Consider the following 17,560-nt stretch of genomic DNA (forward strand, 5'->3'; position numbering starts at 1 on the left):
AGCTATAGTATATTTCCACACTGGAATACTGTGCAGCTGTATTTAAAACAAAGAATGAGGAAGATTTCTAAAGATAGAATGAAAAGATTCTCTATGATATTAGTGGAAAATCAAGGGCAGAACTGAATCACTTTTTCTGAGAGAGAAGAGGAAAAAGAATATGGGAAAAAAATTTGAAAAAAAAAATATGGGAAGGACAATAGTAAACCAATAAAAATGATTTTACTTACTGGCAGTGTATGGAGGGGGGAAAAGGGTAGTTAAAGACAGAGTGGGACCTAGATTTCTTTGTGTCAATGAAAATTCAGTTAACAGTCAAGCAAAGAGAATTTTATTTGAGCCAAATCGGGGGTTTTAACCTGGGAGAGAGATTTTCAAAAATTTTGAGAATTGTTCCACTGGTCGGCTCTTACACATTTTTGAGACAATCATGTATCATATTGGCAAGTTACTTTTTTGAGAGTCAGGTATGAATGCATAGAATGAGCCTTTAGTCAGTGTGATCCCCTGTACAAGATGAAAAAGAAATATTAATCTTAAAAATTACAGTGCTGGCATCAGAAGAAAGGGACTGTTTTCTCAAAGGCTGATTGCATCCTCCTACCTTGAGGGAATCTGGTTAATGTATAACGCAGATACACACTGAACACTGGGAAAGGCATATTATATGTATTTTAACTCTGGCTTAGTTTCATTATCCTGTTGTATAGAAGATAAGATATTGTGCATAGATGTATACGTAAAAGCTCTCTCTTTCTCACACACACACACCTTTCTCCCAGATATCAACTTCCCAGATATACAGTATCTTTTCTCTTTCCCATTCTAACGTTACAACTTTTTTGAAACAACAGCAACTTCATTGTAAGATGGTCTAGTGAGGGGACATGGCACAGTAGACATTAACCTTCTAGCATCAGAAGTTATGCTTTAGTCTTGAAATTCATGTACCTTTGTCCCTTTCTTGCCTCTAGCAAATTGCTTCTTGATTAAGAGACTGGACATATATAGTTACCTTAGTTTGGAATGTCTTTCTTGTCCCTCTCATTCTTCTTTCACTTTAACTCCAATGCTTTTTCATAGTCCCAGTTTAAATGTCACTTCCTTGATCTGCCTAGATTAACTTCTTTCTTGGAAAGTTTATATAAACACCATTGCTCTTTAACTAACATCTTCATCTGTAAAATGGGATTAGTATTAGCACCTACTTCATAGAATTGTTATGAGGAATAGAAGAGTAGATACATGTAAACCAGAATAATACCTGATCAAATACTAGGTGCTGTTTGAGTTAGCTGCTGCTGCTGCTACTAAGTCACTTCAGTTGTGTCCGACTCTGTGCGACCCCATAGACGGCAGCCCACCAGGCTCCGCCGTCCCTGGGATTCTCCAGGCAAGAACACTGGAGTGGGGTGCCATTTTCCTCCAGTGCATGAAAGTGAAAAGTGAAAGTGAAGTCACTCAGTCGTGTCCGACTCTCCGCGACCCCATGGACTGCAGCCTACCAGGCTTCTCCATTTAGGGGATTTTCCAGGCAAGAGTACTAGAATGGGTTGTCATTGCCTTCTTCGATATGAGTTAGCAATTGCTATCATTATTATTACTTTTATTAGACATATTTGAAATATATATTTAATTATACTAATTTGTCTAGCTGTTTGTTAAATGTCTCTTTCGCCTGTTAGATTTTTAGTTCTACAAGGAAAAGAACTGTTTTATTCACTTCTTTTGTTTAGTACTTGGTACACATAGTACTCTACTACTTTTGTATGTGCGCTAAGTCACTTTCAGTGGCGTCTGACTTTTGTGACCCCCATGGACTGTAGCCCACTAGACTCCTCTGTCCACGGGATTCTCCAGGCAAGAATACAGGAGTGGGTTGCCATTTCCTCCTCCAGGGGATCTTCCTGATGCAGGGATCAAACCCGCATGTCTTATGTCTCTTGCCTTGGTAGGCGGGTTCTTTACCTCTAGTGTCACCTGGGAAGCCCCCAAAAGTGAAAGTGATAGTCACTCAGACTGTCCATGGGATTCTCTAGGCAAGAATACTGGAGTGGGTTGCCATTCCCTTCTCTAAGGGATCTTCCTGACCCAGGGATTGAACTTGGGTTTCCTGCATTGCAGGCAAATTCTTTACTGTCTGAGCCACCGGTTTTGTTGACTGATAAATGGTGGTTTGCAATAGTAGATAAGTTAGGCCAACTGGGTTTGAAGAATGAACAATTGGTAACTATGATTAACATTTCAATTCTTTGAGGAGTATCAAGGACCCTTGTGGGTTGCAACTTCAGTAGTTATGAGTAGTGAAAGCTCTAGAACCTGTTGTGGAGGGATAGGAAAATAAGATGAATAAAGCAAAAAATTGAAATACATTCTTCTTCCATACTAGACAGTACAATGTTCTGGTCCTAACCTCAGCTCTTACTGAAAATATAACTGTCCAATACATGGGTACATTCTTATTTCAAAAGTTTGGACCTACATGTATGTGTGTGTGCTCAGTCACTTAGTCATGTTTGTCTCTTTGCGACCCCATGGACTGTAGCCTGTCAGGCATCTCTGTCCATGGGGTTTCCGAGTGAGTTAACCATTTCTTTTTCTAGGATATCCTCCCACCCACGGATCAAACCCATGTTTCCTGCACTGGCAGGCAGGTTCTTTACCACTGAACCACCACAGAAGCCCACATATATATGTACATACATTAAAATATGTCTCCTTTGCATTTCTCTTCAGATTCCTACATCTTCCAAATTTGTTTCCATAAAAATATGTTACTTATATTAGCTTATAATGGATATATTGTTACATTTAAATAAATTTATAAATATTTAAATTTTCTCTGTTTTTATTTCCAATATGAGAAAATACTGGTAAATATATGTCACATAAAAAATGCCTTTGGGATTCTAAACTGTTTTTAAAAGAATGAAGAGATTTTTGAGATCAAATAGTTTGAAAACTGTTGCAGTATATAATTAAGTCCCTAGCAATGAGCATTGTGTAGATCATTATAATATAGAAAAATTCTCCTGGTTTAATAATTTTTATGAGAAATACAGTAAAAAAAAAACCAACTCCACAAATGTTATCATAGTTATGAGATAAAGAATAGAAAACTGTTCTGGAGAAAATACAGTAAAAAGCAATTAACCATTATGTTACAGTTATATTATTTTACATTATTTCATTCTTGGTTTTTCCAAAAATTTTTACTCTGTAATTTAAATATGGTGGAAAATATGTTAAAATATGAATGGGAATAATGTCTCCATTTCAGAAACTCTGTAGTGATGCTCAAGTTAAAGTCTTTGGGAAATGCTGCCAGCTGAAACCTGGAGGAGACAGTTCTTCCTCTTTAGATAGTTCCATGACTTCAACTTTGGATGTAAAAGACCAGTGTCCTAAGTATCAGGTAAGATCGCTGGTGTCATTCATTTATTTATTCGAAAGTATTTTTGAGTACCTACAGTGTGTTGTGTATCATCCTCGGGACTGAGATACAACTGGAACTAGCCCTTACCCTTCTGGAGCTTGTAGCGTAACTGGAGAGACAGATAATTAAATAAGTAAGTTTATGAGCTTTGATAGGATAGGGGAAGTATAGAGAACTTCAGGCACAGGTAGCCAGGGGTATTTTCTCCTCTTTATTTCCCATTTCATATTTTTTAGACCACCAGAATAATTTCTTATTTATGTACTTTTAAATTATTGAAATACTAAGTTAAATATAAAATAATAGAATTCAGCTTTGGTAGGAAATACGTTTTCATTTTTGAAAATTAATGTGGCTCTTCTTTTAAACTATAGAATTAACCAGTCAGTTGACTACATAGGAACTTCTCTGTAAACTTAAGATTTAGCAACTAAACAACAACAACAAGTTGTTTTATTTCATATAAGATCAATACTTGGTTTCCAACTAAGCAAATGTCATCTAATGTGAATTTGTTTGCGTCATTCAGGCTTGCATGAATGAAGCATAGGTATATTATATTTAGCAGTACTAAAGTAGAATCCTGGATTTTTAAATTGTTTATAGTGAAGTTAATTGTGTCTGGATAGAAACTAACCCTTATACGACATCAACAAAATGGTATATGTGGAAGAGATTTGAGTCATAAAAATCCAGATATTATGAGGTACTACATAGTTCTGTCTGCTCTTCTCTATTCCTTTTCCATCTTAGGTATGACACCCTAACAAGTTCTTAATAGTGCTGTGCTATGTAGGATCATCATACTGAGACCAGTTTGCAAGTTTTCTCATTTCATCAATTGTAGAAACTCTCCTTTCTTTCTAATGTTAGGCAGTTAAATACGAGTATTAGCAAATGGATCCAGATGGTAGAAACACTGAACCAGTGTGTGATTGTAATTCTCATTTTGCATAAAAAATTCCTAAAGGTTTTTAAGTGTCGATTCCCAGGTCATATGTCCAGATGTTCTGACAGTAGGTTCATTATGGTCTTGGAAATCTTTTTTTAGCAAGAAAGCATTGAATTATTATAACATATAGTTCACTACACTTGATAAAATGGTATTTCAGGTAAGTAGAATATTATCTTTGATTTCTAGGGTATTACAGATTATTGCATTCAGCAGTGAATACTTACAAAGAATTGACCTTTCAAATAAAAAAAAAATCTTTTTAAAAAAAATTAAAGAAAATAACATTTTCTTAATTATAACCTTAATTATAGATTATATCACATTAAAATATATAACACATTAGTGACAGTCATGATAACTATTTGGTATGAGAACAGATAGAACTTTTGATAGCAAGCTGTTGATACCTGGTTTTATAAAATTTAGGTACCAATTTATTTTTACTGCATTTTGCCTCCTGAGGGTTCTTTTCTACTTTTATATTAAAATGTATAAATGCTTTGATATTTAAACTTGTGTAGCTTGCTTAATAGAAGAAATACTATTTTTAGTCAAAATAAAATAGGTTAGATGCATTGTAACAGAAATGAGCTTGTAAGAGAAAATTCTCATTTCTGTCGTTATCCAGAAGCAATTTAGGTTGCCAAGAAAGACTGGTATAGTTGATCTTAAAAGAAAAACAGACTACTACATAATTTAAAAAATTATTCTACTCTTTCTAAACTGTTCTTAATTCCCAAACTTCCGGCCTGGAAAAAAAAATTTTTGTTTTAACCAAATTCCAAGAATAGATGAGTTGCTTCTTTTAGTAACCTAGGTATATCAAAAATGACCTTTTTCCCTTAAAAAATAACTTTGTGCCTTTATTAAAACAAAATTAAGACTACAGCACCAAGTAAGAAAAAATGTCAATGAATGTATAAAAACAAATATAAAAAATAATATGTATAATGAAATGGGTTGCTATTTGAAGTTGCTCTTAAGAAAGATGACAGAATGTAAATATACAGATTTTTGAACCCAGGCAGATAGTAAACAAGCAAAAGAATAAAAGGAATCACGTTATATTTATTCCCTGGCTTCCACTTGTAAAATGGGGGTCCTCATCACTTTATTGTTATCTTTAGAAGAATCTTTTAATTATTTTTAAATGTGAAGTGAAGTGTTAGTCATTCAGTCGTGTCTGACTCTATGTGACCCCAGGGACGGTAGTCTGTCAGGCTCCTCTGTCCATGGAATTCTCCAGGCAAGAGTACTGGAGTGGGTTGCCATTTCCTTCTCCAGTTATTTTTAAAAACTCCTCTGGAGTTTTTTTTAAAAAATTATTTTTAAAAACTCCTCTAATTTTTTATTTCCCGTGGTAGAATGACTTAGTGAAATTTGTACATGATCCTTATTTGCTATCTTAGTTATTAGGTCCTCTTCCTTATCAGTTGTTTTATTATATAATTGTATTGGTTAGTAATTGCATTGGGTCATCCTGTGAAACAGTGATTTTCTTCATATGGCAAGTCTGGAGAGAGGCCATCTAGGCACAATGATGTATGGGCTTCAAGATGGCCTCAGAGACTGAGGCTTGCTTATCTTTCTACTTAAACAGAACTAACAGGTACGTACTTGTTGCCTTGTTGTCCTCTTACAGCATCTCCATCTATAGTGATTTCTATTTCTATTCCATTGATCAAGACTGTGTTGGATGCATATAAATGGATAGTTCTCAAAGCTACCACTATAACCATTGGTTTAACTCTTTGAATATAGAGACCAACTCTAAACTTCCTATCTGCAAGGGAGGCTCTGAAATGCAATTTTTTTCACTTGGGCACATTGCTTCCCTGAAATGAATTGGACTTCAGAAAATAAGGAATAAGATATTTGATGGGTTGGTGGGTAACTAGTAGTGTTTGCTGTAGTATCTAAGTAGTAACCAAACGGACGAGTCAGTTGTTAGGTTTTTTTGACTCCTATGAGGACAATTAAAGAATAATTGAAAGGAATAACTTTTAAAACAGAATTCTTTATAAACAAGACATTCTGATGTTTAAAGTAAGTGTTTTTTAAAGAATGTAAAATATGTCCAAATTACCCTTTTTGTGATTGCCTGTTTTTGTACGGTAGGAATGATAAAATCTGTTCAGCATGTTCAGTGCATTCTACTTCTTGTTATCTGCCCTGGAGAAACATTGCATATGCATAATAGATGGTTAAAAATATTTATTTGAGCATTATTTGTAATAGCAAAAAACAGGAAGTGACTTGAATACTGTCACTAAGGGGAATTGGCTTGATAAACTGGTATTTTCATATAGCAGAACACTACGCAGCTCTTAAAAAGACTCTGTGTAACAATATGCTTAGATCTGTAAGACTGTGTAAAATGAAGAAAATCAAGCTGCAGAACAGTATATACAATGTGAAATAACAAAAAAAAAACATTGTGTAGAATAACTGCAGTGAGAGCTGTGGAACTGTGTGTGTGTGCTCAGTCGTGGACTGTAGCCTGACAGGCTTCTCTGTCCATGGTATTTTCCAGGCAAGAATACTGGAGTAGGTTGCCATTTTCGCCTCCAGGTATCTTCCTAACCCAGGGACTGAACCTGGATCTCCTGCGTCTCCTGCAGTAGAGGCAGATCCTTTTCCACTGAGCTATTGTGGAGAAGTTTTTAATAAAAATTAGTATTCAAAATAGGTTTTAAATTCAGCGATTTTGTTAATGTTTATGCTTATTGTTTAGGGTTCTCGGTGCTCTTCTGATGCCAATATGCTTGGAGAGATGATGTTTGGCTCAGTAGCAATGAGCTACAAAGGATCCACCTTAAAAATTCATCAGATCCGGTGAGGGTTTTCTGATTTCTCTTAATGAATCCATTTAAAAATACTCAGTTTTTGTTAAAGATGGGGTAATTTCTTATAGCCTCCACTCAGAGCATGCCAGATAGTTTATGAAGTTTTATGGGTTTAATGCTACTTCATGGCTATTGTAACTATGCTATAACATCTCTGTGACTTAAACATTTTTATTTATAATAAATTGAAAAGATCCTTGTGTTTCAGTTTTGATTTCTGTCTCTCCGTCTCTTTTTCTTCATAGTTCCCCTCCACAGCTCATGCTCAGCAAAGTTTTTACTGCACGGACTGGCAGCAGCATCTGTGGAAGTCTCAATACGTAAGTAGTTACGGGTGAGAGGAGAAAGGAATTGTTTAAGGTCTGCAAAGTATGAAAGCTAGTAAGCTGCTTTTAGGACTGCAGTGTAAATTCAGATTTTCTTCTATCCCTTAGGTTTGAAAGTTAATGGAAGCCAGATTTTCCCTCCTAGCTCTATTGAAATATACCATGATTTGATATAGTTATATGTTGCAGAATGATTACTCCCATAGCCTTAGCTAACACTGCCATCGTCACATAATTGCCATTTATTTTTTTGTGGTGAGAATTTTTTAAGATTTACTCTGTTAGCAACTTTCCAGTATTGATAATGCAGTATTATTAGTTAGTGGTACATTAGACACTCAGAACTTGTTAATTTTATAACTGAAAGTTTGTACCCTTTGACCATTATGTTCCCTTTTCCTCTCCTCCCAGTCCTTGGTAACCATCACTTTGCTCTCTGTGTTTGGATTTTTATTTTTAAATTAAAACAAGTTTTTAAAATTTGTATTTATTTTAATCTTTTGGTTGTGCCTCATAGCTCCCAGTATGTTAGCTCCACATTCTGAAGGACCAACTATGTTGTTGCAAATGGTAGGCTTGCCTCTTTTTCTCATGACTGAATACTACTCCAGTGTCTACACACACACACAAAAACACGACAGTCTTTACTATCCATTCATCTGTTGACAAACACTTGGGTTTAACTATTCCAATAAAATTTTATTTGTAGAAACAGGCAGCAGGCTTAATTTAACCCTCAGGCTGTACCCAACCCCTGATTTAAATGACTAGTTTATAGTAGTGATAGGGAAACTTAAAATAAATATAATGTTTTACACTTAAAATTTTATTGAGGTATACAAAGAATTGCCATTAAGAACATAAAATAGGTTTGGTATTCATTTTTTTCCTCCTTCACCCTAGGCTTCAAGACAGTCTTGAATTCATTAATCAGGACAACAGTACATTAAAGGCTGATAATAACACAGTCATTAATGGACTACTTGGAAATATAGGTAAAATGGTTTTGTATGTTTTAAAAATGTTCTTACTAATGTAGATCTGCTAGAACCCCAAAGGATTTCAAATACTAGAAGTGGAAAAGGGACTTAAATTGCAAGTATTTATAATATTTGTATTATTTGAAAAATATAATTTTCTTATATTTGAACATAGAATTTATTTTGTATCTGAAAAAAGGGGACTGCTGAAGAAATATCTGATTTTTTTTTCTTTTTTATTTATTTATTTATTTTTATTATTATTTTTTTTTCCAGTGGGTTTTGTCATACATTGATATGAATCAGCCATGGATTTACATGTATTCCCAATCCCAATCCCCGCTCCCACCTCCCTCTCCACCCGATTCCTCTGGGTCTTCCCAGTGCGCCAGGCCGGAGCACTTGTCTCATGCATCCCACCTGGGCTGGTGATCTGTTTCACCATAGATAGTATACATGCTGTTCTTTTGAAATAGCCCACCCTCACATTCTCCCACAAAGTTCAAAAGTCTGTTCTGTATTTCTGTGTCTCTTTTTCTGTTTTGCATATAGGGTTATCGTTATCACCTTTCTAAATTCCATATATATGTGTTAGTATGCTGTAATGTTCTTTATCTTTCTGGCTTACTTCACTCTGTATAATGGGCTCCAGCTTCATCCATCTCATTAGGACTGGTTCAAATGAATTCTTTTTAACAGCTGAGTAATATTCCATGGTGTATATGTACCACAGCTTCCTTATCCATTCGTCTGCTGATGGGCATCTAGGTTGCTTCCATGTCCTGGCTATTATAAACAGTGCTGCGATGAACATTGGGGTGCACGTGTCTCTTTCAGATCTGGTTTCCTCAGTGTGTATGCCCAGAAGTGGGATTGCTGGGTCATATGACAGTTCTATTTCCAGTTTTTTAAGGAATCTCCACACTGTTTTCCATAGTGGCTGTACTAGTTTGCATTCCCACCAACAGTGTAAGAGGGTTCCCTTTTCTCCACACCCTCTCCAGCATTTATTGCTTGTAGACTTTTGGATAGCAGCCATCCTGACTGGCGTGTAATGGTACCTCATTGTGGTTTTGATTTGCATTTCTCTGATAATGAGTGATGTTGAGCATCTTTTCATGTGTTTGTTAGCCATCTGTATGTCTTCTTTGGAGAAATGTCTGTTTAGTTCTTTGGCCCATTTTTTGATTGGGTCATTTATTTTTCTGGAATTGAGCTTCAGGAGTTGCTTGTATATTTTTGAAATATCTGATTTGTCTTTAGTTTTTAATTTTGATGCCTCTTTGAAAAGTACTTTTGTTGGTGTAAAAAGCCCTTACTAGTTCTCTTGAATAGTTCAGCTGAGGGAGACAGGGATTATACTTTCTCCCTTTCTGTTTCCACAACCATATAAAATAATTTTTAAAATGGTGCTTGTTTTTGTGACTTGTAATTCAGATGAGCAGATATTCAAAATTGATGTTTCTTAAGAGATTTATTATAATAGTAGCTCATTTGGTAATTTGGTTAGTTTGTTTTTATTATTTGAAAGTGAAAGTTGCTGAGTCGTGTCTGACTCTTTACCACCCCGTGGACTGTAGCCTGCCAGGCTCCTCTCTCCATGGGATTAATCAGGCAAGGATACTGGAGTGGGTTGCCATGTCCTCCTCCAGGGGATCTTCCCAACCCAGGGATCCAACCCAGGTCTCCCACATTACAGGCAGATTCTTTACCAACTGAACCACCAGGAAAGCCCAGGATTACTGGAGTGGGTAGCCTGTCACTTCTCCAGGGGATCTTCCCGACCCAGGAATTGAACTGGGGTCTCCTACATTGCAGGTGGATTCCTTACCAACTGAGCTACTGGGGAAGACCTTTGTTATTTAAGTTCAGCATTTTAAAGGAACAAACTGTTTCTAAAATTTCTGGTCCTTTGTTGTATCTTAGGAAGATCAGCTAAATTACTTCTGACCATATTTCCAGTGCATAAACAGCTATAGTGTGTCAGAGTAGACAACAGCTAGCATAGGCTGAATATTTTCCTCATTCCCTGTTTAGTAAAAACTTTCATTTGTAATTTCAATCAATAGATATAAGTTATACGTATTAGTTGAAAAGTTTTTTTCTCCCAACTCTAACATTATAGCATTATATATTTTTAATAATTCATGTTCATTCAAAAGCAACCATTTATTAACTACCTACCGTGGGCTAGTTACAATGTCTGACATGTGATTTAGAAAGCATGCATTTTAAAGAAAAATAGAAGTTCTACTGTTTCTTAACTCAATTATTTCATTCATTTTAATAAAGTAAAAATATGACAGAAGTGTTTCTTTTAAATAATTTGACACTTTTCAAAGTTAAAGGGGCTTATTTAAAGCTGTTTAATAATACAAATTCATTATCATGTATAAAGGTAAAGTACACCATAGATACTAGATATACTTAGCTTTTCTGTTTTAATATGGAATACAAAAGTAGTACATTTAACAAAGCATAGACTTTTTCATGAACAGCTTTTTCTTGTACATTCTTAATTGTGAATCAAGGATATTTAATATCATTTCTTATTTTCTTTAAATTTTCAATTAATCAACGAATACTTATCAAGCACTTACTATATGCCAGGCACTCTGCTAGGCCATGAGAAAGCAGTGGTGAACACAGTTCCTGCCTCAGTGGATTTATAGTTAGTGAAATTGTATACTGTGATACAGTATTCAATTATAGTATACTGTAGTTAATTCTTGGGTAAGACTAAGAGCATGATGTGTTAGAAATGAGCAGGAACACCATGTTCAGTTTTAGAGAGTCAGAAAAAGCTTTCTTAAGGAAGTGAGCTTAAACTTGAAGAATTTGCCTGACAGTTGGGAGAAGAAATGTCCTAGGAAAAAGCAATAGCATGTTCATAGATGTAAGTGCAACAGATACATTGAGTGTAGAAAGAATGTGAATAAATCAATGTGGGTGGAGCACTGTGTGAATATGAGTTAAAGGAAGTGAAAAGAAGTAAAGAAATGAGCAAGAGTCAGATCATGATGGAGATTGTGGGCTGCCACACTGAGAAATTTCAAGTTGTTCTTTGAGCAGTTGGGTGCCAGACAGAATGTGTTAGTTTGGGTCTTCCACATGATTTTTAACAGGTTCCAAGACAAAATTAAACATGCACAGATTTTAGTATTAATAAATAATAATATTTATTATTATTTAGTGAGAGAAATGAAGAGGAAGCTGGGAAGGGTTCAGAGAACCCTCAGATTATGGTGTAAGTTTGACCTTGATTGAAAGAGAGGAATAAAAGCTTGAGTGGACATGTTTCAGCATGCCACACTAGTCCAGGGAAGGTTTGATAAGGCTGTGGACAAGTCTTTGAGTTATACTTGGTTGTCAGAAGTGACCCATGTCTTGCTAAAATGGGCTTTACCTTGTCATACCTGCTGTGTTCAGCCATCGACTAGGAGCACGCTGTGGGGTATGTGACCTTGCCCAAATCTGGCAATGGATTTAAAAACACAGCAGCTGGGGTGCTTGGCCAATTTCCATTCTTATAGCTGGAGAGCTTTGTGGTGCATTCTCAAGGCCACCACAGAGGAGTTTTCAGAATATAGAAACATGATCAGATCAGATTTGTATCTGCAAAAGAATATTCTAATTGCTTTGGAAAATGACTCAGATGAGTCAGTGGGTTTGAGAAAGGACCCATGTTAGAAGACTGCTTATAATAGTCCAAGTGACACATAATGGGGACCTAGAATAAGATTGTGTCAGTGAGGATAAAGAGTTGTTGAGAAGTTTGTTGGGAAAAGTACACCAATAATAACATGTAACCCCATGAAAGGGTTGCAGGGTCCCTGTAGAGGGTCCTTGGACCACATTTTCAGAACTGTTGAACTACAGGATTAGATATATGGGGAGAAGGGAGAAGAGTTCTGACGGTATTTAAATGTTGATGGAAAAGGAGGTTTATAAGGAGAATGAGGTTGGAAATAGAGGTGATACTGGTAAAGTGAGATTTTTGAAAGGTCTAGCTGATGTAGAAGAATAAGCTTTGAAAGGGAGGGAGAGAGGGACATCTCAGGATTTTTCACTAAGGCCTCACAAAAAGAAAGGCTTGAATAGTGTTACCTGTTATCGCTGCTCAGGCAGGAAGGAGGCAGGGATGAGTAAGAATTAAGTTTGGAGATGGCAGTGTAGGAAAAGGAAAGTTCCCATATCTTGATTCTTCCTGTGTACGTGCATATACATATGCATACTGTAGGAGACAAAGTCATATACTCAGACTAAGGAAGAGTAAGGAATGAGATTGAAGAGAGCAGGTAAGTTTTGAGGTAAATAGGAAAAGTTGAAGAAAGAACTGAACAATGAAACATGGAAGGATTGCTGCACATTCACTGTAATTATAGAAACTCTTGTCACAGAAAAATGCATATTAACAATTTAAAAATATCTTTGTCACTTTTTAAAACAGTAAAGCTGTCAGTTCTGTGCTAGATCAACCTCCTAGATGGCTCTTTAGGCCATCTGGATTAAACCTAACTAAAAAGTATCTCAGGTGCTTGCTTCCAGGCTGTAATGTTAAGCTTTCTTGGTCTTCAGACTCTTAGCTTCTCTTGGTCAAGTGTGTGGCAGCTACTACCTTGAGCAGCTGGGAGTCTGGCCCTGACAGCCTGCATTGGCTTTCCTGCTTCCATAGTGGCTGACCTCTGCTCTAGGAACTCTGGTTTCTCCCATTAATTTATAATTTATCACTAGTTTAGAAAAATCAGATTAATACTTATTTGTCAGTAGACCCCTTTTCTTTATTTGCTCTTTGTTTTATGTTGTGTTCAGTTTTTTCAGCCAAGTGCTTAGGTGGTTTCCTTAATTTTAGCTACACAATACTGTAATATTAAAATTGACTTTTTAAAGGATAAATACATTTGGCAAATATCAAATTATGTATATAACATCACTGTGCTTTTTTAATCTTTAAAAATTTTGTTTTAGATGAGAAGGGATTGGACATTTAAAATAATTTTTACCTTATATAGTGGAAGTTTATTTTATATGTGGACTTAATAGGCATGAAATTGTTATGGTGTCATAAGCCATGGCCAGAGGGAAACCATCCTGTTTCAAAAATAGGAAGTCAGCTTGAATTATTCTTACTTAGTTTAAAGGTTTCCATTCATATCTGTTGGTCTGCTTTTGTGCTGCCTTAGCTCACCTTTTATTCCTGACGCATTGTGGCTTCTCTAACAGCCCTCTTTCATATGTATTTTACGTTTTTGCCATGTAGGTCTTTCACAGTTCTGCAGCCCCAGGCGGGCATTCTCTGAACAGGGTCCGCTCCGCCTGATCAGGAGCGCCTCTTTCTTTGCAGGTTTGCCATGTGCTGTGTGGGTAGACTAGTTGGTGTGCCCCAGCGGCTAGAATTTGTAGTTACGCCGTGGAAACAAGAGAGTAGAGAAATGCATTTGGGGAAGGTGTGCAGTTAAGAAAGTGTTGCTTAGGAAGTTTCAGAACTCAACATCTTTCTACTGAATGTGTTACTAAGGTTTCCAGAAGCTGAGTTATCAGTAGAAACGACGTTTCATGAAGTTTCAGTGTGTCATTTCTTGCCTCATTATGTAATAATGATTTTAACTTTAGAATCCTAAACCAAAATACAGTATGAACATTATTTCTTAAAATACCAGTTGAATTTCTAATGTGGTACTATCTTGTTTCCATGGCTGAGTAGCTTTTGTATCATATAGTTCATCAATCACAGAAAATACTCTTACTGTTGTTGTGCAATTTCTGATCTACACTATTCCATAAGAATGATTTCTCTTGGAGCTAAGATTTAGGTGAACAAGCACTGTTACATTCTATAAAAGGCATCTCTGACTATATTTCTTTATATTGATATCACTAAATAGATGATTGTAGACTGTGTTCATGCTTCTGTATCCAGGAAGTTGTATCCAACTTCTTGTTTTAATTAGTATATATTTTCCTTAAAAATATAAGTAATGTATATATATTATAGAAAATTTGGAAAATACAAGAAATAGGCAAAAAATATGTATTAGCCATCTTGTCAACCGGAAATAACTCCTTAGTTTTTGTTTGTTTTAAAAAGAAATTGGGACTATACTGTTCAGTTTTCTTAATTTTTATTGTAGAATTTTAAAACATACATTTATATAGACAGAACAGTAGGTTAACCATCATATGCCAATCACTTAGCCTCAGAAACCATTATTCTTACTGGTCAGTAGCTTGCCTTTTTATCATTTAGTAGTATATTGTGAATATATTCCATGTCATTGAATGTGCTTCTAAAATGCTTATTTTAGTCACCCTTTGCTTCTTTATATTTTATGTCACAGATTGTTTTCACGTAGATCTCAAAGCTTGTTCAACTGAATAATAGCTCTTGGTGTTGGGTTTGTGCCATGCTGTTGAAAAAAATAAAGGAATGCAATGAGATGAGCATGATTTAGTTTGCTATTTTAAAAGGAACATCAACCTGAACAGCACTGTGTTTTATAAGTCACAGTTTTGTCTTGATTCACAGTTCACAGCAACCCAATGGACATGCCTGGAAGAGAACTGAATGAGGACAGAGACAGCGGCATAGCACGCTCTGGTAATGACAGGTTCATGTATTAATCTGGATTTTTATGAGATCACTGTTTCCTGATATTGATTTCCTTTTTAATCTTTTTTTAATCATTTAATTTTATGTGTACAGTTTGTTGGTATTGATATTAGCCTAACAAGAGAATTGTAGAAACAGCAGAGATAAGTATTTTAAATTAAAATTTTTTTCATGTTTAATAGTAAAAATGTGCCTGATGGAGCATGGCCTGGATGAATACACACTCAGTCAGAAGAATAGTATTGCTCAAGAGACTGCTTAAATAGCATAGTAGAAAAAATGTATTTGCTTTTATCTGTTTTCTCCTAACTGGGTTTAAAATGTCAGACTGTCTCTTGCCCAGAGAAACTTAGGTATTTTGAACCAGTGTTATACATATTTTTCTGAGATATCTACTCTTCCAAAATTTGTCTGACAAAATTTTATTAAAACGTTCAGAGGATTTAAGAAAAAACAAAAAAACACCCACCCAGATTATATCCTTAAAGAGCACAGGTTCTAATGAGAGATTAGTGAGAAAAATAATCTTAGTTTATTGTGTGAAGTGTTCTGTGATAAACCTGTGCAGAGAGGTTCATCTAAGCTTGGAGACAGTGTCATCACCAAAGGATTGTTTGAAAATAGCATTTTCTTCTGGAGTAGGGTGGGAAAAAGTAAGGATGGCAAAAGGATATGAGGATCTCTTACTGAATTACTTTTATTATGTGATTTTTTTTTTTCTGGGACCTTGCTCCAACAATGATTTATATTTTTTTAATGGAGATTTTAGAGCTTCATTCAGCAAAATGGAAATTTTGAGTCACCATTATTAAATTTGTTAAAAAGAAATTTGTTCCTGTTTTTAGTTATTACTAAATTAAAAATTGTACTTGTTCTTATTCTGACTTGACAGCATCTCTCAGCAGCTTGCTTATTACACCATTTCCCTCTCCAAACTCCTCACTTACCCGAAGTTGTGCCAGCAGCTACCAGCGACGCTGGCGACGTAGCCAAACAACAAGTTTAGAGAATGGGGTATTTCCTAGATGGTAAGTTGGAACTTTTATTTTACCACAAGATTGAATAGTTCCCTAAACACAATTTTGTATGTTAAGAGCCTGGACTTGTATTTTGTATTTTTAAAGTCTACAACTGGAAAATTTTACAGTGTATTACTTTTTAAAAAATTGTGTTAAGTTATGCATACCATACAATATACAGTTTTAACCATTATTAGCAGTGTAGTTCAGTGGTGTTAAGTACCTTCACATTGTTGTACATCCATGACCATTCACATTTAGAACTGTTTTTATCTACCCCAACTGAACCCCCCATGAGTCCATGGGGTCACAAAGAGTTGGAAATGACTGAGCGACTGAACTGAACCGCTGTAGATTCCTTCCTCCCTTTAGCCCCTGGCAACTACTGTGCTATATTTTTCTTTGTAAATTTGACTGCTCTGCTGCTGCTGCTAAGTCACTTCAGTCATGTCCGACTCTGTGTGTCCCCATAGACGGCAGCCCACCAGGCTCCCCCGTCCCTGGGTTTCTCCTGGCAAGAACACTGGAGTGGGTTGCCATTTCCTTCTCCAGTGCATGAAAGTGAAAAGTGAAAGTGAAGTTGCTCAGTCGTGTCCAACTCTTGCATTTCTCTAATGGCTAGTGATTGGAAGGAAAGTTTTGACCCACCTAGATAGTGTATTAAGAAGCAGAGACATTACTTTGCCAACAAAGGCCTGTCTAGTCAAGGCTATGGTTTTTCCAGTGGTCATGTAAGAATGTGAGAGTTGGACTGTGAAGAAAGCTGAGTGCTGAAGAATTGATGCTTTTGAACTGTGGTGTTGGAGAAGACTCCTGAGAGTCCCTTGGACTGCAAGGAGATCCAACCAGTCCATCCTAAAGGAGATCAGTCCTGGATGTTCATTGGAAGGACTGATGCTGAAGCTGAAACTCCAGTACTTTGGCCACCTCATGTGAAGAGTTGACTCACTGGAAAAGACACTGAAGCTGGGAGGGATTGGGGGCAGGAGGTGAAGGGGACGACAGAGGATGAGATGGCTGGATGGCATCACCGACTCCATGGACATGAGTTTGAGTAAACTCCGGGAGTTGGTGATGGACAGGGAGGCCCGGCGTGCTGCGATTCATGGGGTAGCAAAGAGTCGGACACAACTGAATGACTGAACTGAACTGAATGGCTAGTGATGTTGTTTTCATATGCTTTTGGTCATGTGTTTGTTTTCTTTGGAGATATGTCTGTTCAGGTGTTTTACTCATTTTTTAATCAGGTGTGTTGTTGTTGAATTGTAGTAGTTCTTTATATACTTCTGGATATCAGTCCCTTATCAGATACATGTTTTGAAATATTTTATCCCATTCCATTGGTTGTCTTTTTATTCTGTTGATAACGTCTTTTCGTACGCGTGCAT

At 36.1% G+C, this 17,560-nt stretch overlaps 1 protein-coding gene across 2 annotated transcripts in view; it reads left to right on the forward strand.

The window, feature by feature from the left end:
- FNIP1 (folliculin interacting protein 1) overlaps window positions 1-17,560 on the forward strand; it is a 120,046-nt gene that overhangs the window by 54,535 nt on the left and 47,951 nt on the right. Inside the window, exons 3-9 of one of the 2 annotated variants that reach the window (XM_043912177.1) lie at window positions 3,281-3,415; window positions 7,126-7,226; window positions 7,483-7,557; window positions 8,467-8,558; window positions 13,804-13,887; window positions 15,070-15,141; window positions 16,046-16,181. In XM_043912177.1, the coding sequence (XP_043768112.1) occupies window positions 3,281-3,415; window positions 7,126-7,226; window positions 7,483-7,557; window positions 8,467-8,558; window positions 13,804-13,887; window positions 15,070-15,141; window positions 16,046-16,181 (695 nt within the window). The remainder of the gene's footprint in view (window positions 1-3,280; window positions 3,416-7,125; window positions 7,227-7,482; window positions 7,558-8,466; window positions 8,559-13,803; window positions 13,888-15,069; window positions 15,142-16,045; window positions 16,182-17,560) is intronic. The other variant, XM_043912178.1, reaches the window with a different exon arrangement.

This window comes from Cervus elaphus, chromosome 9 (assembly GCF_910594005.1).
Source record: "Cervus elaphus chromosome 9, mCerEla1.1, whole genome shotgun sequence".
In the NCBI taxonomy this organism is placed as follows: domain Eukaryota; kingdom Metazoa; phylum Chordata; class Mammalia; order Artiodactyla; family Cervidae; genus Cervus; species Cervus elaphus.